The 26,743-nt window shown below is 37.5% G+C and overlaps 3 protein-coding genes across 5 annotated transcripts in view; 1 reads left to right on the top strand and 2 right to left on the bottom strand.

Annotated features, from left to right (window-relative positions):
* LOC129793173 (uncharacterized) overlaps window positions 1-26,743 on the bottom strand; it is a 1,136,769-nt gene that overhangs the window by 783,967 nt on the left and 326,059 nt on the right. The window lies entirely within an intron of this gene.
* On the top strand, window positions 609-25,799 carry LOC129793165 (thrombospondin type-1 domain-containing protein 4). 3 transcript variants are annotated; one of them, XM_055832917.1, is made up of 12 exons: window positions 609-698; window positions 1,892-2,352; window positions 10,256-10,331; window positions 11,837-12,417; window positions 14,572-14,780; window positions 14,860-15,017; window positions 23,473-23,560; window positions 23,658-24,188; window positions 24,255-24,739; window positions 24,806-24,973; window positions 25,032-25,359; window positions 25,421-25,799. In XM_055832917.1, exons 2-12 carry the CDS (start codon window positions 2,336-2,338, stop codon window positions 25,612-25,614), a joined length of 2,835 nt encoding a protein of 944 aa, XP_055688892.1. In that variant the 5' UTR covers window positions 609-698; window positions 1,892-2,335; the 3' UTR covers window positions 25,615-25,799. The 3 variants fall into 3 exon arrangements, with proteins under 3 accessions (XP_055688892.1, XP_055688893.1, XP_055688894.1); XM_055832918.1 differs by having other exon boundaries at window positions 609-727; window positions 1,900-2,352; XM_055832919.1 differs by having other exon boundaries at window positions 609-727.
* LOC129793235 (uncharacterized) lies at window positions 25,692-26,621 on the bottom strand. The gene is made up of 2 exons (XM_055833063.1): window positions 26,215-26,621; window positions 25,692-26,147 (listed from the first exon to the last, which is right to left on the bottom strand). The coding sequence occupies exons 1-2, from the start codon at window positions 26,576-26,578 to the stop codon at window positions 25,837-25,839; spliced, it is 675 nt and encodes a 224-aa protein (XP_055689038.1). The 5' UTR covers window positions 26,579-26,621; the 3' UTR covers window positions 25,692-25,836.

Below are 26,743 nucleotides of genomic sequence, written 5' to 3'. Positions count from 1 at the left end.
TTCTTTTTTCTCGAGACAATGGCGGGAAATGAGGAAAATCAGTAAAATTAAGAATTAATGGACTTTTATTAAGTGAAAGGAGTGAAAGCTCTTAAAAACTGAAAATTAAAGGTCTTTTTACTGTTAGGATTTGTTCTGCACATTTGAAATTATTGTGCATAAAGTCCTTTTTAAATGTCTTCATGAATTAAGGACTTTATTATAACTTTTCTAAAAGATAATTTGCAAAACATATCGTTATGTTAATCTTATGAGAACATAAAAAGGTCTTAATCTAAAGAACTCATAACATAACCAAATGAACTATATAAATCTTAGTTATAAGATATTTTTTAACAAATAATAAAAATCAACACTCATCTCCAAAATTGTACCCTTTTTACCCATAAGTTATCAACAAATTCATCAATATAAAAGTGGAAATCTTTCTTTTAAAATAAATTCGTGAGCGATTTAAGGCACAGTAGCAACTTTTCCAAGCAAAAGCACTCGATAGAGGCGAAAGTTTCAAACACTCTCCGTGCGCCTCAAATTCAAACGCAACCACTATGCCACGATATAATTCCATGGAGGAGGCTGACTAAATACTTTCTGGATGTTGTGGCTTCAGTTTCCAAAAGAATATCGCACAGGCTGGTCGTGAAGTCTTGTCCCGGGAAGTTTGTAAATTTTTTGGCGGCAAAGTCCGTGAGCATGTGGTGATGATTTTTTATTTAAAAAGAAAAATGTGCGTGTTAAATCTCAAGATTAATCATTCTTGAGGGTTGATCGAGAAATCCTTCAAGTGTTTGATCCTCGCGTGGCGGGGATTTCTCGCATCTTCTCTCATGTCAGAGTGATGATCTTCAAAATGAAGCATTTTTGTGTTTTCTCTCTGGACAAGGGAGAAGAAGCGCCCACTCGAGATACAAAAGGGGGCGCGAGAAGAGATTGAATTTTCGGGAGATTATAAATTTTTTTTCATGTGCTGTCCTCACTTGAAATTCAACAATCACTCTCCAAAAATTTAATGTTTATTTACAAACCACCACAGCTACTACCATGGCAAATGGAGTACTGGAGGAAATTATTGGATTTTGAACAATTTTTCTCCTCCTCATATGCGGCCCTCTCGACGCGGCGCAATTTCCCATTGATTTATCTTCGGATTGCTGAAGAATTTGATCAAATAATTTCTGGTCAGTGTGCTCCACTGCTGCCCAGAGGATTTCTGGCGCGCAAACAGATGAGAGATGTGTGGAAAAAAATTGAGAGCAATTCACAAAAATATTTTGGCCTCTTTTCTCACAATGGCAATATAGAATTTTTCTTTTAAAGAAAAGTGTTTAAAAGAAATATTTTTTATGACATTTTTTTTAATTGAAAATATTTTTTTTTACCTTTTGTTAGTGAAGAATGAAAATGAGGGAAATAACTTTCGTTTATAACGACCCTTTATAACGAATATTCCTTTTACCTGAATATTCAGAAAGTATTTACATATTATAATTTTTTTTAAAGAACAATTGAAAGTTTCTTTCTATGATTTAAAAGCCCCTCTTGGGCAATATTCTCACCCATTTTTTTTTGAGGAAATTCAAAAATCTCTCACGATGATCCCAAAAATTGTCCGTAACTGCGAGTGACAAAATAGAAAAGAGTCGCGGCGTCATAGTGCGCGATTGTAGGTTAATTTTTCACAGTTTCCGCATCGATAGGTTGCTGATTCTAATAGAATTGGAGAGGAGTGCCAAATTAAAAGCCATCATAAAGTCAATTCATAATGTAAAATGAGGGAAAAATCGTCCCACATTCTATTTTCACACACAAAAAGATCTCTCGCGCCCCCCTCCTCCGCCCGCCCCCTAAATCAGCCCATAAATGAGTTTGTCATCTTTTTTCACACGTTCAGTGATTTAGGGCACATCCACCTTGTTTGGGGACCACGGGGCGCGAATCCAAATGAAAACAAATTGTAAAGAAAAGAGAACCAACATTGCGCGATAGCAAAGTGAGAAAATTCAAACGCACCAAAATTCGCACGCACAGAATTTCCGCACATGGACGGCAGAGAAGCTGAAAAAAAATTAAAATAAAACTTTGATAAGATTTTGTAAGTATTGTGCGTGAATGAATTATTTTTCTCAAACACACTGTTGCTGATAAAAGACTAAATAATACAACAAAAAGGAACAGCAGAAAAAATGATGATGGGACAATGTGTAAATTTTATGTGTGAAAGAAAGTCAATTTGCTGAATAATTAATTGGTGATAACGCAAAGTGTGGTAAAAGAAGATTACCGCGTACACGCCAATTTAAACGAAGCGCAGGACTGTTGAAGCTCTTTCGGCAACATGCAGCTTACAATCAGGTGAGAATTAATTTTAATATACAGAAGAGGATCAAGTCTTTTGATCAGAAAATTCTGCTTTTGACCAGGAGAATATTCTGTTTTGATCAGAAGAATCAGAATTATCAGTTTTGGTCAGAAAAATGATCCAATTTCAAGGGAAATGTTCCATTTTGATCAGCATAATAAGAAATTAATCAGGATAATTAGCAATTGATCAGTAGCAATTTTAGTCATGAAAATATGACAACATGATCATCATTTTGTCACTTTGATCAGAAAAATATAAAAAAGATCATGTAAATAACTGATCAATTACTCTAATTTTCTGATTAATTGCTAATTTCCTGATCGAGTGTCATATATTTCTAATCAAAATGGAACATTCACTTTGAAATTGGAATATTTTTCTGACCAAAAGGGAACATTCTTCTGGTTAAAGGCATAATTTTCTGATCAAAAGATGGAATCCTACAGAAGATGTCCTACAAATTGAACTGTCAAAAGGTCTTTAACACTCGGAGGACCGGGCAATTTTCACTTACGCGGAGGATGAAATTGGACAGAATGACCAACGGTTTTTTTTTTCAAATATTTCAAGGAAATATGGAAGATTGCATTTGCAAAATAACTATGCGTGCATATTTTATTCAATTAATGGGGGGATTTATTGCGCTTCGCGCAAATTTTGGATAAAAAAATATTAAAATGGAAGATTGAAATCGATAGACAATCTAAAATATTGGTTTTTATGGGTGCGCTGAAACCACTTATCAATCTCAAAAGAAAACAATTTATGGAGGCTACCTGAAGGGTTTTTTAGATTAATCCTTGTATTTGCTTATTTTAAGTATTGAATTTTCCGGAGTTTTTATGTAAAAAAAAAAGTAAACAACACTTTGAGAATTGTGCAAAAGAGTATTTCGACGTGCCCGAAGATTATGAACCATATTCCTATCTTTTAACACAGGAGTATGGTTCATAATCTTCGGGCGCGTCGATTTTTTTCGAAAAAAAAACCGTTGGTCACGGTGACCATTTTCATCCTCCGCGTATATTTTCGACTTTGACCTTAATTATCTTTTAAAAAGCAAAATATTTTCCGGATTTTCTTTAGCCTAACTTAAAGTAATTGAAATTCCCTACACATAGACGTGGTATTTATCACGATAGGTTCAATACATTTTAATCTATGACGATTTAAAAACTCGAAATGGACACGGTGTCCACATAAATCCTCTAAGTGTTAAAGGAATATTAGGGATATTTTAAATGATTTTCTTAGCATTTTCCTAAATATATATTTTTCTTTCAAGAATCTTAGCAAGAAGTCCGTTATTTTCACACCAAAAGATCAATGAATTGTAAGAACTCTTGTGAACTCATAATTTTTAGAATTTTCTCTGGTTTTTTTCCAACACAAAAGCTTTCTTTTAAAAAATAAAATAAAAAAAAAATCTTTAAAAGATCAGCATAAATTTGTTCTTAGTCCACACAATGCCCAGAACTAATTGTTTGACGACAGAGTTAAAAGGATCCGCGAGGAGAGTCTCTTGCAAAATTGTATGTCTCATCCATTTACCACAAAATTGTAACTCATTGTTGTTTGATGGTTAATCTCAAAGTGGTTTGTTAATTTTTTATGGTCCCATCGTGAGCTCATCACTCTATATGTTGTAAGCCTATAGAGCAATTTTCGCATACACATCGAATGGCAATTTTTATGAATTAATTCTCAGCATATTGTTGCCGGGTATGTTCATATATCCAAAATAGTATTGTACGTACGTACTACATTCGTAGCAATATGCAAATTTATCTATTGAAAATGTGTCACGCATTTGAAAAAAAAAGTATTTTTCGGTGCTATGAGAGGGAAGGGGGGATGCTGTGTGGCGGCAGAAGAAACCTCCGGGATTGTGTGGTTTCACTCCAATGGCTCATGGGGAATTTTTCATTTGACATGGCGTCTTGTAGTATAGTAAAATGTCTCTTGAGATGGGTTTAGAAAATTTTTCGTGTGCATTTAATTGCAAGAATGTCGGAATGTTCTGCTTCAACTCTTGTGCCCAATCTCCCGCGGGAGGAATATGAATAATTTTCCCTTCACACAACATTGAGTTTTTGGGATTTTGATGGATTGCAAAGCACGAGCGCATTGTTTGCTCCACGTTGGGATTTGGCCCAATTGCATACTCCCAAAAAGGTGCCTTAAAATGTAATTGATTTGTGCTTTTATGGCTGGGATCAACTTGGAATTAGATGATGATTCGTTGGCACACCAACAGAGCTTCTTTCCCGCAAAATGAGCCTCAAATGTACTGGTAAGCTGACCAAGCTTACGAGAGCTGTGTTTCTTTCAGTGTACCAATTTTGTGAGAGCAAATTAGAACGCGAATTTGTATAAATACATGCAAAATCGGGAAAAGTTGAAAAGTCATCCCCCAAGAAATCTTTAAAATGCCATATCTCGGGAACGGCTCCATAGATTTTCGAGTTTGAGCTATCGTTGGAAAGGTCTTAACCTCAACTATAATATATTAAAATATGAAGTAAATCGATAATGGCATTTTCGAAATATTCGAGTTCGAAATTTTCGAAAATTTTGATTTTGACTTTAGCGCCTCTCGCGGCCATTTCTCGAACTTGCAATGTTCTAGACATTTGTAGGGCTTCACGAAACCTTTCATTTGCACGTGAGTTGATCAAAATCCGACTTGTAGAACCCGAGATATGACATGCCAACTTTGGAAGGCTATATCTCGAGAACGGCGACATAGATTTTCTTCATTTTTGGCGTGGAGCTAGATAATATGGTCAGCTATAACATATCAAAAAATGAAGCAAATCGATAATGGCGTTTTCGAGATATTCATCGAAAACTAATCGAAAATTTTGTTTTTGATTTTTGGCCCTCTAGCGGTCACTTTTGAAACTTCTGATGTTCTAGAGAGTTGTAGGGTTTGTTGAGATCTTTCATTTGACCCTGGGTTGATCAAAATCGGTCAAGCCGTTTTCGAGTTATGGTCGATTTTCGATGAAAAATTGTGGCGGCCATATTGACTAAACGGCTTGACCGATTTTCGAAAATGAAGCATCATTGGAAAGCTCTTGATGGCCCCTACAACATATAAAAATTTCAGCCCTCTAGCTATAATAGCGGCTGAGATATAGCGAAAACAAAATTTTGAGGTTATTCAAAATGGCGGACGGGGGGGTGGGGGGTAAAATTTGACATCATAATCGGATGTCTTCCAGTCGATATTTAAACTTTGCCGTTTACCGCAAGTCTCTATCTATCACCGTTCTCTCGCAATTTAGCGTTGTACTCCGGCCGGACGGCTGGACGGCCGGACGGCCGGACGGCCGGACGGACGGCCGGAAAAAAAAATTTTTGGCGCATACGTTTTTTGGAATGTGGGGACCCTAATTCGTGCTCATCCCAAGTTTGAGCCCGATCTGACGACTTTCGATTTTGCTCGGTACACAAAAGCTGTGTCTGAAAGAAACACGGCTAAAATATGGGAAAATGAAAATGATTTCTCTCAAGAAACATTCAAAATGCCATATCTCGGGAACGGCTCCATAGATTTTCGATTATGAGCTATCTTTGGAAAGGTCTTGAAGTCAGCTCTAACATATCGAAAAACGAAAAAAATTTATGTCGCCATTTTCGAAAAATTCGAGTTCGAAATTTCCGAAAATATTGATTTTGACTTTAGCGCCTCTTGCGGTCATTTCTCGAAGTTGCAATGTTCTAGACATTTGTAGGGCTTCACGAAACCTTTCATTTGCGCTTGAGTTTATCAAGATTGGACTTGTACAACCCGAGATATGACATGCCAACTTTGGAAGGCTATATCTCGAGAACGGATCCATAGATTTTCTTCATTTTTGGCATGGTGATAGATAATATAGTCGGCTACAACATATAAAAAAATGAAAAAAAATTATGTCGCCGTTTTCGAGATATTCATCGAAAACTCATCGAAAATTTTGTTTTTGATTTTTGGCCCCCTAGCGGTCACTTTTGAAACTTCGAGTGTTCTAGAGAGTTGTAGGGTTTGTTGAGACCTTTCATTTGAGCCCGGGTTGATCAAAATCGGTCAAGCCGTTTTCGAGTTATGGTCGATTTTCGATGAAAAATTTTGGCGGCCATATTGACTAAACGGCTTGACCGATTTTCGAAAATGAGGTATCGTTGGAAAGCTCTTGATGGCCCTTACAACATATCAAAATTTCAGACCTCTAACCATAATAGGGGCTGAGATATAGCGAAAACAAAATTTTGAGGTTATTCAAAATGGCGGACGCGGGGGTGGGGGGTAAAATTTGACATCATAATCGGATGTCTTCCAGTCGATATTTAAACTTTGCCGTTTACCGCAAGTCTCTATCTATTACCGTTCTCTCGCAATTTAGCGTTATGTTCCGGACGGCCGGACGGACGGCCGGCCGGAAAAAAAATTTTTTGGCGCATACGTTTTTTGGAATGTGGGGACCCTAATTCGTGCTCATCCCAAGTTTGAGCCCGATCTGACGACTTTCGATTTTGCTCGGTACACAAAAGCTGTGTCTGAAAGAAACACAGCTAAAATTCTTTAGCAGGCACGATAATTGAATTTGATTTTTATTGCCAGTTTTTTTTTGACTCTGCAATTTATCATAGTTATGGCTTTACACTCAATTGAGCTTCAGCATACTTTTTATTAAATATTTTTATTGCCAAATATTGTGGGATCTTCGTTTGAACTCTTTCTAATGCACTTCCTGGCAGAAAGGTTTTTTTATTCTTATGAATTTTTCACAACATCCATTGAGCTGAATTTTCTTTTCAACACCTTTAATCGAAGGGAAATCTAAACAATAAATATGCTCTATTTTTTCCATTAGAAAAGTTGAATTCTTGCACTCAACTTTATTCTTGCAAAAGGAAATGCAATAAACAGGAAAAAATTAAATTCTGCACCAAAAAAAATTATAAATAAATCAACATGCATGTGAACAGTTGTGGTTTCAACATGATGAACATGTGAGCCTTAAGATGTGCCCCTTATGCAGGCAAAAGTTAAAAGAGAGAGAAAATCACGAAGAACCCACAAACATCTTTCTAAGAGGATCATTGACGTGTTGGGCTATAAAATTATACCCTCCGATTGATGGGGGATTAAGTATGTTTCATCTGGGAAAGATTTATGGGATGACATGAATCATTATCCCTAAAGAAAAACAATCAGCACGTGTCACGATCAGGACACTTGCTCAACAGAGCGGTGCGTCACCAATATTAAAATACAAATTTGAAAGAATAAAAAATGTTTTTAGTTAAAGAAAGACTCGAATTGCATTCATTGCAAAATTCCATTGTTACCCCATGAATGGTGCACTCACGCACTCATTTTTGCCATCACGTCCCCAACATTTGATCCATTTCTGGACTACAGAGCTTCCTCAATAAAAATGCCCGCCTTTGGATTTGCGCCATCACAACTGGGACATCTAACTTTATTTTATCATTAATCAATCACATCTCGTGCCCCACGACATTCTTAATTCCCTCGCACGAGAATTCTTGTTTTTTTTTTGTTATTTACCTCTGATGCATCATCTTCCGGCATATGAAGTGGGAGACGTAGCTTTAGTGGACGAAAGGTAGACAAATTGAACTTTTACTGGCATTGTCCATGGGACTGTTGCTCAAGTGTTTTCACGGGAAAATCCATCGCACGACAGTTGGTGGAACAAAAAGACGGCAATTTGGATAATTGAACATGTCGCACACTCCCGCCTAAAATGGAGATGAACGCAGATCGACAAAAAAGTAACCACGATGATGAAGATTCGATCGAGAATCTTGCCCATTTCTAATGTCTCGTCATCGTGCCTCAAGATATTCCAGACATTTATTTTCTTTTGATAAATTCATAAATGTTTTCCTTTTACCCACCATTCTTAATCTCAGCTAATCCTGAAAGAAAATGAGAAAACTTTGAGAGATTTATTATTCTTTTACAGGTTCTCTAACAAGATTTTATAATTATCTCAATAATTAATCGAAAAGAATATTTTCAATAAAAAAAACCAATTTCTCGTTACTGGAAAAAAAATCTTTTGGTGTCTGGAACATCTTGTGCCCCCCATGAAACAGACAAATTTTGAATAAACGTTCTTGGCCACTTTTCCAGAGGTACACGGCGAGGAATTTCTTGTTGTAACAACTGCACACCACACATTTCACCCAATTCTCGCGATGTCCAAAGTCCCGGGAAGGCGCGAAAAAAATGCACAAGACGCGGAAGAAAAAAAAAGTTAAGTTTAAGAAAAAACGCTCCTCTTTCAAGTTCTCCATCATAAGTCTTTATTAGTTTATTATTTCAATACGGGGGGAGAGTACTTAAAGGACGCAATAAATTAAAATTGGTGCCATGATTTATGCCACAAACTCGAGATCACAGCAGCAGCAAAAAAATCTTCCACTCTCTTAGGAACTTCTGTTTGAATGTTCATGCGGAAATCTTCCCAAAGAGGCGAAAAAAAAACGCCAAGTGGCGAAAAATTATCATTTGTTAATTAAAATAATCCCCCCACAGACAAATACAGTGAGATGTCTATTTAGTAACCATATATATGTATTATATTGAATGTATAATATGTTGAAAGAAAATTTGAGGATTTATTTATAACGCGCACTATCGAGTCAATCGCAAAGCCGTAAAAGTTGGTGAAACATTTTTGATAAGAATTTTAATGGCGCTTTTTGTTTTATTCCCCCTTTTCAATTAATGAAATCAGAGTCTTTTCACGCAGTCTCTGGCCCCATATGTGGACTGAGAAGCTTTTATGACAACATTTTCACTTTCTTATCACCCAAAGATGCCACTTTACTACCCTTCTCGCGCGCTCTTTCGGTTTTTTTTTTTCAATTTTAGAACTTTGTCAATGAAGTCCAGAAAATCTTTCATTATTGGATCACATCATTTAATTCCTATTTAAAAAAATACTTAGAAGGAATGTGATTATGTTTTATTGAGAGACTTTTCCTTCTTCTCCTTCAGAGAGGGAAATTATTCAATTCAAATTCCTAATCTTCGCAATTTTTTCCGTTATTTTTAACTTTCTCTATTAAATAAATTTTCATGTTGATTGGACAATTTCTTAGCGGAATAAAAAAAGAATTGAACTAATGTATGAAGAAGGTGCGCAAAAAAGGAGAAACAAGCCACCAAAATTGTCGATATAAACAATCATGAAAATCTGTTTGGATTAGCTTTCTATGGGGCGCGAGAAGACTAAAGTATAGAGTTATGTCGTTGAAGAGAATGCTGAGTTAGTGGCATAATGAGATTAAAGAGATTTCCTGTGTCCATCTAAATCCAATTGATGTGTCTTCGTGGGTTTTTTTTAGGTTGGTCTCACGAGGGAATCCTCGCGCGCAGAGACTCCACACGAGTGAGGGTATAATTAATTAAATTTAGAGGTGGTAGAGAGGTAAAAGAGGTGTTATCATTGCGCTGTCTCTCGCAGGTAATATCCACAAAAGGTGCCATAATTAACTAGGCGATATACCCGGGTATGTCACAATCCCTTTGTACACAAGGCTGTTGCTCTCTCCACCACAACTTGTATGTTTGCCACAACAGCAGAATCAGAAGAGAACACTTTTTTCTCCTCTTCCTCCCCAGGCGCGGATGGGCAGTCATAAAGTCATCATAAAGTTTGTTCTCAAAAAAAAAAAAAAAAAGTTAGGGCTTATTTTGGAGAAAAATTAAACATTTGGCATGTCACGTTGTTTGAAGGAATCCACGGTCAGGAGACAAAAGTTTCCATTTATCCAACACGGCTGAGCCATTAATCTTTTCCCACGGCGCACTCCAGGTTAAAAAAAAAACATTCCATCTTGATGAAAAATTTCTCTTTCTTCCAGATTTTGGCTGCTGTTTGCAATGGGTGCAATGGGCGCCACATCAGGAGATCACCTGTCCCCGCGGGAACGTTTGCAGGTAATCTCCAAACGTGAAATTGATTCCCCTGACGCCGGTAAACGATTGAAAGAGCATCCCATAAAAGACAAGCCAATACATCATTTAATTGAGACTAACAGGAAAATTGTATGTTCTCAAAAATTTTCTTCCTTCTCTGTGAGATCATAATCATTCATTGTGCCGATGTACGAGCACGATGCTCGCAAATCTCCACAAAAGAAGTCATCGCGACTCTTGAGGAAAAAAAATCCCCAAAGAAAAAAAAACAAGAACTAAAAATTGCGCAATTGGGCGTGTAATCTGGATTTGTGGGGAGATTTGAACAAAAAGAAATTTTTTGGCGTGCGGTTCTCATAGGAAATTTTTGGAGGCAAAAGTACCCAGAGAGAGAGAAAGATATGGATCAGTTACAAAAGACATTAAATCGCTTCTTGAGTATTTTTCAAACTATTCCAATGCACTTCAGAAGACTATTTTTTGGTGCGCTGCCCCCCTTCCCGAGCACAAATTTCTCATTTTTGGTGCTCTCTCTGTGCTCTGCTGCTGTGAAGATTAGGATGGCAACATTGTGTTGAATTACTTTCATATATAGAATCTCAAAATTATTTTGTGGCATTCGCAATGCCTTAAAGTAACTGATTTTATTTAAATATCTATACTATCTTACTTTAAAAAAAAGTTCATTTTTAAATTAAAAGACATTTTAGAGAAGTTTTATTGGATTAAAAGCTCAGAATTAACTTTTAAATAATTTTAATGAAATATAAACTTTTTTTTAATTCAAACTTTAATCGTTAAATTCTTTCAGTCTGACCACACCATTAGAATCTCCTTCTCAACAGAGAGCTCGCCTCTCTCAGATCATCGCGTTCAAGTCGAGCGATTGAATTTAATATTTAAGTAGTCCCCATAAAAATGCTCTCCATATGCTTGATGTATTGCAAGAAATTAACACTGAAACATGTGATTATGGAGAGCCAAGCATAGATGAAAAAAAAATCTTATATCGACAGCTCTTCTCCCTCACTTGAACAAATAGACCAATTTAAGCTTCATCTCGTTTTTTTTTCTTGGGAGTCTAAATTGTATATTTTTGCAAAATAATCTTCTCTCTGAAAGACACATTTGGGAATAAGCTGGGAAATGGGCCGTTTGAGAGGGGGCATCAGGAACGCCAAGGGGGGAGATGTTTGAGCATAATCTTGAGAGTGCATTTGTGCGGGGGCATCAGGAGTAATGTGGGACGCGGGGGAGGAATTCAAGTGTGTGGAAATTGTGTTAAGAAAATATTTGTTTGGAATGAGAGTGAGGGAGAATATGCTGCGTGGAGTACATAAAATTCTATGCTATCTAATCTCATTCCCTCTGCTCTTCTCTTGTGAGCAACAAGTTGCACTGGAGGAGCATAAAATTGTTTGAAGATAACGAGAAAAGTGGCTCTTTTCATCTCCTCCAGGTTGCGCAATTACAACCTGCTATCACTGTACTAATTATTACAATGCTCTCTCTTCCCCCATTATTAGATGCACAAGGCATGGCTGGAACGACGAGCAGCAAAGAAGGCTCAACTGCAGGATCTCGAGAATTCCTCCCACTTCAGGAGAGTTATTAAATTCAAAAATGACCGCGAACCAATACACACCAATGATATCTCCTTCATGCCGAAGCAGGACTTTGATGCACCCTCATCGTATGATGAGAGTGAGCGCAACAAGTACGACGTCTTCGAGGCGGAAATGAATATGACAACAACAGCCTACCCCACGACTACAGATGTGGTAGCAGATGATGATGATTTACAAAAGGGTCCCCCCAGTGTAGTGCAGCTGAGGAATAGCGGAGGGAATGTTGAGGGCACGAGGTGGGAATCCGCAGAAACGACGACGACACCTGAGGCAACAGCAATGCCAACGACCTCAGCATCCTCCAGGTCAGAACAGGGACGGAGGAATAAACAAGGGAACAAAGGGAAGAATCACCAGAAGCAGAAGAAAGGTGGAGGCAATGGGTACAGATACTGGGGCCCATGGGGAAATTGGACAGAATGTTCTAGGTCATGTGGAGGAGGCATTAAGATGCAATCCCGTGAATGCATAGCTAAAGTGTGAGTATTTATTTAATTCTTATAATTCGTTCTTTTACTGCAGTTATCTTTTAAAATAAATGTGCTTAAAAGTCTTTCTGGGGCATCTATGAAGCATGTGCTGTGCAGCATGTGCAGCAGGAAGCAAAATCTTGTTGCTTACAAAAAGAATTCCGAGTATAAGGATTCTAACTCTTGTAAATTTCCATTTTACATCTAAATTAAAATAAAAAAACAATTAGAGCAAAAATAAATACTCTTGAAGATATTCTCATCTTCACTCTCTTTGAACAAAAATCAACGTTATTTCTCAACGGCCAATATTGACATGAAATCATGCTCCATTGTAGACACAATTAATTCCTCTGTGATGTTAAATCAATCAAAAAAGAAAACTTGTGGGAAAATCCTTAATCAAACAGACAAATTACTTAATTTCTCGGAAAGTGAATTGCATCACCGCACGAAAGACAAAACACTTTCATGTATATACATTGAAAATAAAATGCAACAAAGTCCATGCAAATGGTGATGGAATGGCAATAAAAATTAAGCTTTGCCAATTGGTAGTATTTTTGCCACCCAAAGATGGCAATACGAGATCAAATATTCTAATAAGTTTATTGTTCGTTCAGAGCCCCACAATGAACAATGATATAATTCGATTAATTAATCTTCCATTCTGGGGAAGTCTGTGTGATGCCCCCTCATCACCCTCCCCCCGAATGGGTGAAGAAGCTTCGGTGTGATTCACACAAGGTATAGTATATGACAAAAGGTCCCAATATAACCAATTTTCACAGCACGTAAGAGAGTTCCGTGCCATTGAAGCCGGAGTTTGGGGCAGATGGGCTGGGAATTCAAAGCAATTTCCTCCAAGTGCGCCCGACTCTATTATTTATGGGCGCCAAACTCGGTGACCTGCTTTTTTTTTCTTTGCCTCCTCAATGAGATTGAGATAGTTGCAGTTTACCAAGCATAGAAAGAAGAAAAAAAAACAAGAAAATTCACAGCTCATAGGGTGAGGAGCATTGTGACTGGATGAGCCCTTTGTGGGATCTCTGTGAGACAAAAATAGAACTTAGAAGTTAGAATTAGTTTTCTTCTAAAAATGAAATGTAAAAGTTCATTTTCGGTGCGAATTTTAGTGTTCATCCTGTAAAGCTGTGATTCTTTTTTGATTTACAACCTGCCTACAGCATATGATGGAAATAAAATTCCATGAAAAGATGCGGAGGGATAAAGAAATAGGATACAGATGATGATTAAATTTTAAATCATTTCTCTACAAGAGAGAGATGGGTGTTGATTTCATCAATATTTTTTCGTTAAAAAAGGAATAGTTTCCGGGCTCGTAACTCTCAATTTCGCAACCCATTTTCATTCATTTAATCACCACTCTTTGCCTTCGGAATAGAGCATATATAATTGAAATTCCTCTCGAATTAAGCAAAGTCATTTTATTAATTTCTACCATATTCTTCCCATTGCAGTATTAACTTACAAATAGACCACAATGTGTGGAATTTGATGAAAAAGAAAGATGTTCGATGATTTATTGAATTTACGAGAAGGGGGTCTCAAAACGAAAAATATTCTCAATGCTATTGCAATTAATTCAATTTTGTTGCGGAAATGCAGAAATTATTTTTTTTAATATCTTCCACTTGATTTATATTTATTCACAAATATGTTCGTTTTTGGTAAGAAGTAGGACACAAAAAGAGAATTTAGGGGTTTATGTCGGTTGTGAATGTAAAATGAGGAGCAAATCTGTGAATTTGATCTGAATTGCCTCTGTGTGAAGTCAATTCCATTATGAATTGATCGATAAATTATCCAATATATTGTCGCGGTAGACAACTATTGTTTGAAGCTACTTCTTTCTTCCTTCACAAACCATTTGCCTTTTTTTCTCTCTCTATTGACGATTTAGTTTTATTTTTTTGAGGGTTCAACAATGCCACTAACAGAGCTATTTGATCTCTGGCTGTCCAAGCGGCTCACGAAATTCTCATAATCCACAAATAATGGCTTCCCCAGTCCTTTCTTCCTTCTATTTTTCCATCATAATATAGCTTTTCTTTTGAGAACGCTTCCCCGACGTTTTTGTGAACAAAACTATTTTAACTATATACTCAACATGATGTCCATTTGTTGTGATTTCCTCTGCAGATTCATCAAGCAGGGTGCGGAGAAGGCCAATGGAGTCATCGTCCGAAATAGCACAGAATGCATTGGACTGTACAAGAGGTATAACATCTGCAATGAGCAGGAATGTCCCGATGGGAGCCATCAGAAGGATTTCCGTGAGCACCAATGCTCCCAATTCAACTATCAAACTTTCCGCGGGAAACAGTATGTCTGGGAGGCATTTTTAAAGGGTATGAAAGGAGACGAATTTATGCATTTTATTTAACACACAGAAACATCTTGTGAATAAATTTGCATGGCATTTTGCAGAGGATGCCGAGTGTGAATTGAATTGTAAGCCCGTTGGACTCAATTATTTCGCCACATTGAACAACACCGTGATTGATGGAACGCCATGCACGAAACCAGCAGAGTACTATCGGAGGAACTTCCAGGGACGAGCTGTGTGCGTTGAGGGAATTTGTAAGGTGAGAGCTTTTCAATATTGAGCCAATTATTCCCACATTAGATCCGAAGAAGACCCCACCGTTGATTGACACAGCAAGATCGGGGAATCGATGCCATTTATCACTGCGCCCGAGTCAATAAATTGCTTAATTCAACTGACGATCAATCACAAAAATTGTGCAGAGAAAGGCTCTTTTTTGTGCCCCATTCTGAGAGACGCAAGTTCCCTCTTCGAGTGAGGTGCTATTTTTCATAGATTTATGCTTAGCAGGTATTACCTAAATGAATTTAATTACATTCTCAATTAATTTTTCACCCAGGATGGGTATTTAGTGGAGAATCTTTCACTAAATTGAGAAATACAGTTGTGGATAGGAAAATAGGGACACATTGTTAATCAAAAAAATTAATGTTTATTTGAGCTGAATTTAAAGCATCATTTAAGTTAAGAAAAAAATCATTTCATTTTTTTTCTTTAGAATTTTCAGTCAATTTTCTTTTATTTTAAACAAAGCAATATTAAGTCTTGGACGTCCTGGTATTTTATATTTAACCCTTTCAGGCCCATTGGGTCATACGCTGACCCAAAGGCTCGATTTTTAAAATGTTTCGTTTAGTATAGTTATTTTTTGAATATTGAGCCCAAATTAGTACAAGACTATGTCTTTACAATCCCTGATCATTCTATGACCACAAAGGGATCCCTAAAGACTCACAGGATCAGGAAGGATGAAAAACCGAAAATGTTTGAGTTGTGATTTTTTGTTAAAATTATCTAATTTTAGCTTAAAGGAACTCATGAAAATTTTTTTTAGTTCAATCAGCTCGCTAGATTAGTCGCGGACCTGAAAGGATTAAAGCAATATTACATCTTGTCCCTATTTTTCTGCCAATCACTGTATATCAATGGCCTTTCTCTCCACACGCACATTCCCTTTGCTATATATTTTTGTTTTCAATTAAAACGGCCCAACTATAGGAAAGATTTTGGCTGGTTAAATGCACAACAAGAGTGTGAGGTGGTGTGTGCCTGGAAGAAGGTTGTCAATGTCTCTGGATGCGTGTGTATCACCGCGTAATTGAGCGTGTCTCATTGTCATCTCATCAATTCATCCGTACAGAATCGATTTCTATCGCCTTTTTGAACTGATCAATGTACAACAATATCATGTTTGTACTTCACCATCATCCTCCTTGGCGGTGTATGTGGAAGATTCGGGCATCAAAATTGCAAAGTCATTTATATCTCCACCAGAGTGTCTCGTATTGAACCGCTTAGTTGGGCCGCGTGTTGTGAATGAATACAATTAATTGAATAATTTATCACACCGCACACGAATGGAGAGTGGAAGTTGATCGTTGCTTCTTTGGGAGGGAAATGCGCCTCGCGCGCGCTTTTTTTTTTATTCACGCACTATGCGCCGGAAAGTAGAAAACTCTCTCAGTGATCTTCATAGTGCTGAAGATCGCGATCACTTGCATTTTTTTTAAAGAATACAGATCTTCCATATACAGTTTAATGTGGTGAAAATGATCGTAAATATTATTTTTATCTGATCAAACAGTGCAGATGATTTGTAGCAAAGAAACTTCTCCTAAAATGCGCAATCCCTTCGAGAGACTCTCAGTGAGAGATCGATAAAAAAAAGAGCGGGAAAATTTGCATGCGCACAATTTGAGCGGGAAGAGATGTTAAATGATCTTCAGGGCAGTTTGCACACACCCACATTGTCCTGAAATGCTGAAAAAATATTATGAATTTATCTAACAATGGGGAGTTCGCGAAATGTTTTCTTCTTGTGCAGAGTGGCACGAGGGCAGCAGCAAAAAAAAAGCCTCTGCAGAATCTTTCCTGTGTGTGATGGAAGAAACAAACAAAAGGCAATTGAACTACAAATAAATACCCCTCTAATTGCTTGAGATGGAATTTATTTGAGTTTTTTATAGCTGCTCGATTGAGAAGACCGATAGACGGGGGAGAGGATATGATATTGAAATGTTTGACATTTGACCCGGCATGAGCCATTGTTGAGCCTAATTGACCACGACGATAAGTCTGTTATTAGATTGTTAAATCAATTTCGACGCGATGGCAAGAAAAAATGTGCAAGAAGGCTCAAGGGCTCAAAAAATGTGCGAAATTAAAGTCTCGCAGTTGGGTGCAGCAACGCCACAAGAAGTGTCTCAACCCATAAGAAGCTAAGTAAAAAAAAAACAAAACGACTCAGACTCGCACAAAGTTCTTCTCATTGATCACCCAAGACTGTATGAGAGGTGATCTGCAAACAAGACCAAAATGCTCAATGATGTAGACAAATATTGATTGAAAAATCTCCCTGCGTGATCATTAAATAAGGAAACAAGCAGAGTGTTTCAATAAATATTTCCGTTTCAATTCCATGGGATTTTCTCACTGACCTACCGTCCTAATTAAAATCAGCAATGTATGATGGGGATGATTTTCTCATTGTATATGGAGGATTTTCTTTACTGCGTGTTTTTGCAGCTTGTCTCGTGTAAATTTTTGGGTTTAGTAATTAATTTTGCATCTTTTTTTCAATGGGATTGTGAATTTATTACATTTAAATTTTATATATATTTTTTAAATAATTTGTAATTTTGTTGACAGTTTAACTGCCATTTTGAAAGATTTTATTGACTTTCATAATTTGATTTTATTTAATTTCCATTTTGATTTTATTTGAATTAAGGTTTCAAATGGCTTCAAATAGTTAAACATTTACAATTTAGTTTTCCTAATACAAATGTCTTTGTAAATTTAAAAATAGTCTCAAGATCCTAGATGTCTCTGCCTTACACTTAAGCCCCCTAGTGGCAAAAAATTATTATATCGCAAAATTAACGTGCAATAATACGTTAGAAAATACTCAAAAATTATTTACTAAACCAAAATTATGCCACATCAAACTCCAACGTCAATAAATTTGAAATCTTTAGAGGAGTGAGATTGTACTGCAAATTATTAAACAAATCTCCTTAATTTCCTTTTACATTGTTGCGCATAGAGAATGTAAATATGTACAACCTTGATTGTGGAGTAAACAAGGATATTTCTTGGAATATTAACATACTCACAGTTGGATGTTTATTAATTCAAATATGTAGTTGTAGTAATATATAGTATAAGTTTTAATGATTATAAATACCAAAAGCGTCTCCTCGGTAATCCCAGCGCAACAGTAGCACTTTAATCAAATTAATGCCTCAACTCTGATTGTCGTAAGTCAATTAATTTATGCAAAGATTTGCACAGCGACCGACGTTCATCCAACACGCCAGATTTATTTTACTTTGTGTGGTGGCGATGTGAACATTTTGATGTTAGTTACGGGGGGAGAAGAAAAGAAGACGAATCTTATTAATCAAATAGGAGAGAAGAATTAAAAAATACACATACTTCCATGTGTCAATCATCCTCAATTAATATTTGCGTTGATTGTACAACGGGGGAAAAATAATGCTTCAAAAAAATCCCATTGAGTTTGTGGAGTTTCTGTTGTTGAGTTTGTAACATTGACCATCACATTATTGACTCTCATGCCGCGCGAGAAATTTCTTCTCTGCAGCATCTTCGCGCGGTTCTTCTTCTCTATTTTCTGTTGATCTTAACTCTATAATATTAATGTACATTACGTTGTGTATGAGGAAGTGGAGGCGGCTAATGTTCCATTTGATGTGCGAAGAGCATTTGGTTTCAAAATTGGCGTTAAATTCGCGCAAATTGATGGATTGCAATTTTCTTGAAAAGAAATTAAACATGCCTCTTTAAGATCCGGGATTCGCCTTTTTGTCTAATGACTGCGGCTAAAGAGGTCGTAATTAATTGGGCTCAAACGGTTGGAATGGGACAGACAGAGGGCATTTGCAAATTTAAAATTTAGGCTTAAACGTTTCTTAATTAATTCTCTTAATTTTTGCATAAACCACAAAATAAATTTATTAAAGAATATTAAGTAGTCTCTGTTGCGTACCCTGTCCAGGCATTTCCTCCGCATCCCAAGTACTTTGAGAGGTCCCGCGGCAGCTTCATGGGGCAAGTGATGTCTGACGGATATGATTGCGCTTGGGAGATGATTCGAGAAGAGAATTTTAAGTGTTACACACAATTTTCTGTAATCTTTTTTATTCCATGCCAAATGTTCTTAAACTTACATGTGCGTGTACGCCTTGCCAATGGGCCCCGTCGCGGCGTGAGGTGGGTGGGCGCGTCATCGTAAGCAAATAATCAAACCGTCAGGCTCCAGATGGCTACTCTTGCGCCGTTTCACTTAATAATCTTTTTTTTTTCTCCACATTCGCGCCTTGTCCGGGAATCAGCATGAAAATTTGTTCTTTTTTACGATCGCACAGAGCAATCTTTAGGGTGTTAGGAGAGAGGAAGAAGCATCATCAGCCTTGATGGAGTTCACGAACACGCCGCGGGAAATTTTGGGCCACAGGAGTGAGATACTTTAGGCAATTAAGAAGCTCCTTGACGTCAGCACGATGGGTTTTCATTAGGCAGGAAAATAGTTTTATTACCCCATAGGCCTCTCGTTTTGTGAATTTTCCATCTCGAATTTCTTTCTATGAGTTGTGTGCTCCCTCAATAAGTTCTGCCTTGGATGAGGCAATGGGAAATCATCTGGCAAAGCTCAAGTGTTTGGAAAAATTTTCTATTGAAAAATAATTTTTTTATGGGAAAAAATAAAATAAATTCATTTTATACTCAAAAAAAAATTTTTTTTTTGAAGACATTTCAAATTTAGAACTTTTTGAGTTAAATATAAAGAATAAAGTCAGAATGACTTCCTAAAATTTTTAAAAACATTTCTGGGATAATCCGAATCCGAGTTAATTCTAAATTTTCGGCTCTACATCAAGATTTCTTCAAAGGCTGTAGCAGATTTAAAAAAAAAAAAAAGAAAATCGATTTTCCTGAATGATTTTCTTCTGCAAAATTCATGCAGTGTTTTTGTGGTGATGAAGCTCCTCTTTGGGATGAGTGAGAGTGAATTGTATATGAGCAAAATGCCAAAGCACTGATATGCGTGTGTATATTTTAGATGACGAATTAACGAGCTGAACTGGTGTTTGCTTTTCCACGGGGAGACCTCATGAAGTGGACGCTTAGGAAATTAATTCACAGTGTAACTTGGACGCGAATACACCGCAAGAGTTCTCGGTGGTCTCTGCGAAGAATTTTTCGCGCGTTGTCTTTTTTGTGGGTCAAGAAAAGGGTTAAAGTGTGTGGATTTCTTGCCTTTTAATACTTTTCTTAGAATTTCCCTTTCCCACAACCCTTCTATATTCGATTTATTTCTCTTACACACAAGAAGCTCTCAATGAGCATTCAAAAAGCAAAGCATCTTACAATTTTAATAAACTTACAATGAACTTTCTCTGACCATAGAGAATGTACTTGAGATTTTCTTTTACATCGCGCACACCGCAAAGGAAAACCTCTTGACTAATCCACAAATATTGCACAAATAATTCTCACGTGAAGTGTGTGTGTGCTTTACAATTTTGTGTATAGTTAATTGTGCGGTGTGGTTCTTTGAGGATTTAAGCTTCATTTCATCTTATGAGGCAATTGCGCTAGCCAATATGTCTTTTACCTCCTCTATCCATTGGCCATCTCTCGTAGATTTTTTTTTTCATGCGTGCAAATATTATTTCCTTAGTGCCAAAAGGGTCTACCAATTAACTCCTCGCGCGGAGAGTGCAATTAAAACAAAAAGAAATTGTCTTTTTTTTTTTTGATTATCGAGAGAAGAAACAACGCCGACAATTTTTGTCTGAAAAATATAATTTTTTTCTCACTGTGGTGGATAATTTACTATTTATTTTGTGGTGAGATGAAGATGGTGGGAGCTTTCAGGTTCCACTCAGGTGCTTTTTGTGATAACGATGGAATTTTATTTATTTTTCGTGAGTTCCGTTGGTAAATATTGTAAATTTATTTGAATTTATCTCGACTGGTTATTTCCCACTAGGCGCCTCCACTGCTACAGGGAATTTACTGTTGAGTTTTAATTCTTTTAAGGAATTTTCTGGCCTTTTCTTTGAACTTGTTAATCCCAGAAAACGTTAATAAGTGAAAGGAAAGTTCTCACAAGAAGACTCGAAGAAGTCTCATAGAATTTCAAGGTTCTGTTGGATATTTTTTTTGTTCATTTAAAATCTCCTCAAAGAATAAATCATTGAACTTCGCAATAGAAGAAGTCAAAATTTATCTAATTTCACAATAAACAAAAAATAATAATTAAAAATTCCAATCACATCCCCTGATTTGCGATCTAACTGCCCGCATGAGAAGCATAAAATCAAATAAATTTATTTCGGACAAATGATTTATAAAATTTTCGTGTGATTTCCATTTTGGAAACGTTGCTATAACATCACAGACAAAATGTACGCAGCTTTGTTTAACAACTGGCGACATTTTATTCCACAAGTAATTGAAAATCCATAAAATGTCGAATGATGGAGCAAGAAACTCTTAGCGGTCACATGCCAGCATATTAATGGCATAATTTTGATATGGGAGGGAAAAATTTTATTCTGCGCGTTTATTAGCATAATGTGGATTTTGCTTTAAAGAGAGGGAAAAAAAATAAAGAAGCACCAAGACGATTGAAGGCTGAAAGGGGGAGGAGGGACGAGGGACGAGAGGGGGATTTAAGTAAATAGAGAGAGGCAGAGCATGTGTGTTAATTGATTGGAGATAAAATGGCAAAAATTTCCTGGTCAATCTCTCTCATTGGGCATTTGCGTGTGCCTGATGGGTGCGTATGGTGTGTGTGCGCTAATAATTTCACTTAATTGCTTTTAGTTAATGATTGATATAAATTAGTTTGGGAAGCTCGTACATGATAAATAATCAAAGGAAATGCCTTACTCAATTCCCCATCCTTGTTCATCCGTTTGCAATTTCCCACGATTTCCCGCGGAATTCGGCAATGTTGTGATAACTTTATATGTTTTGTCCCATTTTTTTTGAGACAAAAATAAATTTCTTTGTTGATGTTCCTAAATTAAAATTGTAGATCATTAAACTGAAAGTAGGGGAAGAACAGTTAAATTTTGTCATTAACCCTGCTTTTTATCAATGATTGAGAATTTTTTTCTACAATTTTTTTCTACAATTTTTTTCAGTGAAGATGAAAATGCAATTTTAAGCATCTTAGAAAATTAATTAAAAACTCTCATCAAAATAAACGAAGGAATAAAAAAAAACATTTTTTATTCTATTTTTATGAGGCAACTAAAGTTCTCTTCGCCTAGGAATCTTCTAATCTGTATCGCATAGAGTTGAGAATAATAAGATTCAAATTTTATTTTGATATCTTCATCACCTAATGATCAGAAATATTGATCCAAAACACATTAAGCAACAAATTTTAACCGGATTATGATGCTAATTTTACAATCTTATGTGATTTAATTTGCAAAATTTATTCTGAAAATTATTATAATTTTTTTAATATTCTGTTAACCCATTCCTGACTACTTAACACATTCCTGTGGTTTGCTGTAGCTTTATGGCTTATTTTTAGTCAGATTGCTTTTTTTGAGTAAATTTCTAAATTTTTACAAAAAAAGATTTATTCTAGTTTAGGAAGATTACAGGAACTTTTCCACCCTACAGCTCCTTCTTAGATTATTTCGCTCTGTTGAGAAATGATTTTTTTAAAATATTTTTCTGAAACTCTGAATGTTAGCCCCAGGTTGTCTCCATAAAAATTCTTTAAAAAAAGTTCTTTGAATTCTTATTTTGAGCTTCTTATAAAATTCCCAACAATCCACTAAACCTTTAACCCTTTTGTACACGTGCAAAAACAAAAAGTCTTTTAAAGAGCAATTAGCGGAAGAACGTGTGAATAAAGGAGGTTAAAGAGATCATGACGAGATGCATTCAACACGTCACTCTATTCATCATCTTGGTGAGTATTGGGGAGCGTCCTGGAAGGGCGCGCACGAGGGCAATTTCAATTTGTTCCCCTTGGACTAATCTGCGTGCGTCTTCGTCGCAGAGATTGCCAATTTAAATGTAATCCCTACGCTGCATATCATCTGTCGTCCACACAAGTCGTAAAATATGCGAGAATGCTGATTTAAAATAAGCCGCTCGCGCAATTCGTTGTACAAAAACAGACATCGCCTCAAATATGGGCTGAATTTCACACTTGCCCAGACAAAATGTGTCTCTCTATGGCTCTGTGCCCTTCTCTCGCATCTTGGGAATCATATGTTGGGAAAAATTAATTTTCCGCCATCAATCACGCAAAGTGCGTGATTTGCTTTTTGTGGCCAATTTGTCACAATTTGTGGTTCATTGGCGGAAGATCTTTTTTTCTTTTCAAATTAAATTCCGTGACATGACACCCAAAGGCCATGAAAGGGTTGTTGCTGAAATGTTAGACCACAAAATGATTTTTTTCTCTTACGTTGTGATGATTTAATTTTCAGATGGTACACAACAGTGGCATCATCGTGGGGGCCTACATGAATAATGGTGCAGTCCGGTGCGGAAATTTGATTTGTCGTCCAATTTCTGGTAAAGTCTGAGGCATCTTATGCAACATGTTGCGAATGTTGCAGATTAAACTGTCATGCGGGGGAAAATTAATTTTATTTCGGTTGGAATTTTGCAGAGATCTTCACAAAGAGCCCCCTACCCACGGGCTATGTCCACATTGCCACAATCCCGAGTGGAGCCTCAAATATCTCAATAACAGAGCAGAAAAATTCAATTAATCTGCTTGTTTTGCGCAATGAGAATCAATCGTCCATCATCAATGGGGACTACACGGTGTCCTCGAGTGGGATTTATGAGGCTGCTGGCACCACATTTGACTATCGACGCATCGACAGTGCCATCAATGGAGTCACAGAGTGGATTACATCCCTTGGCCCCACAGCAGAGCCCGTGCAACTCATGGTTTTGGCACAGCAGCAGAATCCAGGGATAAAGTATGAGTATTTGCTACCCATCAATGCACTGTCGTCGTCGGGATCAGACGAGGATGGCACGGAGAGTATGTCGGCGGAAACGGAAGCTCCATCGAAGGCATCAACCCTCAAATCCGGCAGTGAGACCGAAGGGCAACCACAGAGGCATCGCAGAAGGAGATTCCAGTGGAAAGTTCTGAGATTTCAGCCTTGTAGCAAAACTTGCGGAGGCGGTAAGGATTTCTAAAGATTTTACAACCAGAATATTCCTAATTTAAACATTATTTTTGCAAAAAAAGGCATCCAAAGCCCTGTAATAAAATGCGTCCGGGATGGCTCTGTAAAGATTTCACCGCCAAAGAAATGTGCCCATATTGAGAAACCAACTCTGACCACGCAGCAGTTGCGCTGCAACATCCAACCTTGTCCGCCATATTGGAAAATCTCCCCGTGGGCTGAATGCCAGTGCGGTGTGGACAATGGGAATCAACCCTTCCAGACACGTGAGGTACGCTGCGTTCAGGAAATCAATGGTGAGAGAGTCATTCAGGTTAACAATGCTGCATGCGTTGAGGAGCAACCTACAAGTCGACAGCCGTGCGAATGTTCAAAGCTAGTGAAGCCCCCACAGATGGAGGTGCATAAAAATCACCTGGCTCCACTCTACTACCAGCACGGATTGGAGAATGCAACAACACCCAGACATACGAGGATGCAGCATCAGCACATATCGAGAAGAACGAGAAAATCAGGAGTTTGGTTGGTGTCTGACTGGACTAACTCTGTGAGTAATTCCTGTGGATTCACGAGGATTCATTTCCCATTAAACTGAAATTTTTGTTCCTTTCAGTGCTCCGTGGATTGTGGAGTTGGTGTACAGTTCCGTCAGATTTTCTGCGACAGAGCACCACCAAGTAGTGATCGGTGTGATCTCAAATTCACCCCAGACAATGTGCAGCAATGCATTTCGGAGAAGAGATGCAACTTTGGGGAATGGTTTGCTGGACCTTGGAGTGAGGTAAGGTGATCCTATACGCAGCTAAAAGGATCCAGCTTTAAGTTTCTCATCCATTTAGTGCTCTGGAGACTGCTTCAACCTTACGAGATCTCGACAAATATTCTGCATAAGGGATGAAGCAATTATTCAGGACAACAACTGCGATGAATCTGTAAGACCAGTAACGACAAAATCATGCAGTTTGTCCGAGATGAAGGAGTGTGGCCCACGGTGGATGTACTCTGAGTGGACAGAGTGTACAAAACCATGCGGTGAGGGGAGTCAGAAGAGAGTTGTGAAGTGCTTTGAGCCAAATATCCGTGAGAAGTTGATGCAGGAATCAGGTGATTGTCTCTATTCGGAGAAACCAATTGCTTTCCGCAGATGCAACTCTCATCAATGTGATGGTAAGAAGATAATAATCTGCCTGTCTTGGCAAATGGATCTATAGGATTTTTTTATCCGCAGGAACAGCCACGACGGAACAGTATTTAGCAGACCCCCGTGTGGATCTCGTACAGAATGACATTGTGCAGGAGTGCACAGATGATTTCCCCAATTGTCACTTCCTCATCCACCAGACACGTCTCTGTAGTCATTCATACTACAGCACACACTGCTGCCACACATGCAGAAAAATTGAGGAGCATTACCACAATTGATGAATTCCTCGCTCTCAGTTCGAGGAATTTACCTTTAGACACATAGTTTAATGATCACAAATTTGTATTGTGTTTCGATAGATCTTTTTTTTTGTAAATTATTTCAAATTATTTTTTTGCTTCTTTTCGCTCAATATCCTGCCATAATCAGCATTAATACACTTCATTTTTCAAAACCTTTAAAACTGATCATTTTCTTTGGCGTTCTGATTGCTTCTTGGGTTAGTCTCTGTGGACAATATTTCGAAGTTGTTCATAGCCATTCCGCACAGCAGCCACGGAGGAGAAGATTATCGTGAAGATTCCAAAGATTTTCAGCATCCAGCAAATCTCATCTGATGCTATACTTCTAACCCAGCGCTTCTCATAGCCGTAGTACAGCGAAGCCATTCCGAGGACGAAGGTAGCAAGAGCCATGAGGTTGTGGAAGAATCTCTGGAACACTGGACGGATGAAGCGAGACATTTCCTTGGCATATAGATTGGTAATACCATTAACAAGGGTTACGATGAGGAAAACTCCGGAAGCTAGACCTAAAATACAAAGTTTCTCGTTACAAATCGACGCCATGTTGAATTTTTTTGAAAAGTATAAACTTACCAAGTTTAGCGTGAAGGCTTCCAAAATGGCGTCCACGATTTCTGTATTCAACAATCATCCCAACAAGAGCAAAGAGTGCCCCAATAGCTTGAAGAATCCAATGAAGGATAGTTTTAGTCCTCCTGGTGAAGAAGTATGACCACACATTCCCCGGAGCCAATGCAAGAATTCCCTCCGCCATTAGCAGTTGATACCCAAGAGTACACAGGATTGTGTGTAGCGTTAGAATACTGTAGCCAGTCTTGAAGGCTCCATAGGTGATGTAGATGCAGACAAATCCAACAAGAATATGATTGAGATTGTTGAATAAATTCCAACAAACTTCCCCAGCCGAAACGGGCTTTTTCTCTTCAATTTTCTCCATGATTGTGTTGTCTTTTCTCCTCAAGACTTGACTGAGCACTGAAACTTTTCACATAGCTTGTGTTGTGCACTTTATAGGAGCGATAAGCATCCGAGCAACTATCTCAATCTCGATGCCATCAATTGTTCGGCTTTATATTTGCATCTGATAAGAAAATGTGGAGTG

The sequence above is a fragment of the Lutzomyia longipalpis genome, chromosome 3, assembly GCF_024334085.1.
Source record: "Lutzomyia longipalpis isolate SR_M1_2022 chromosome 3, ASM2433408v1".
Classification (NCBI taxonomy): Eukaryota; Metazoa; Arthropoda; class Insecta; order Diptera; family Psychodidae; genus Lutzomyia; species Lutzomyia longipalpis.
The sequence above is the reverse complement of the archived record's forward strand: the minus strand, read 5'-3'. Positions and strand labels throughout refer to the sequence as shown.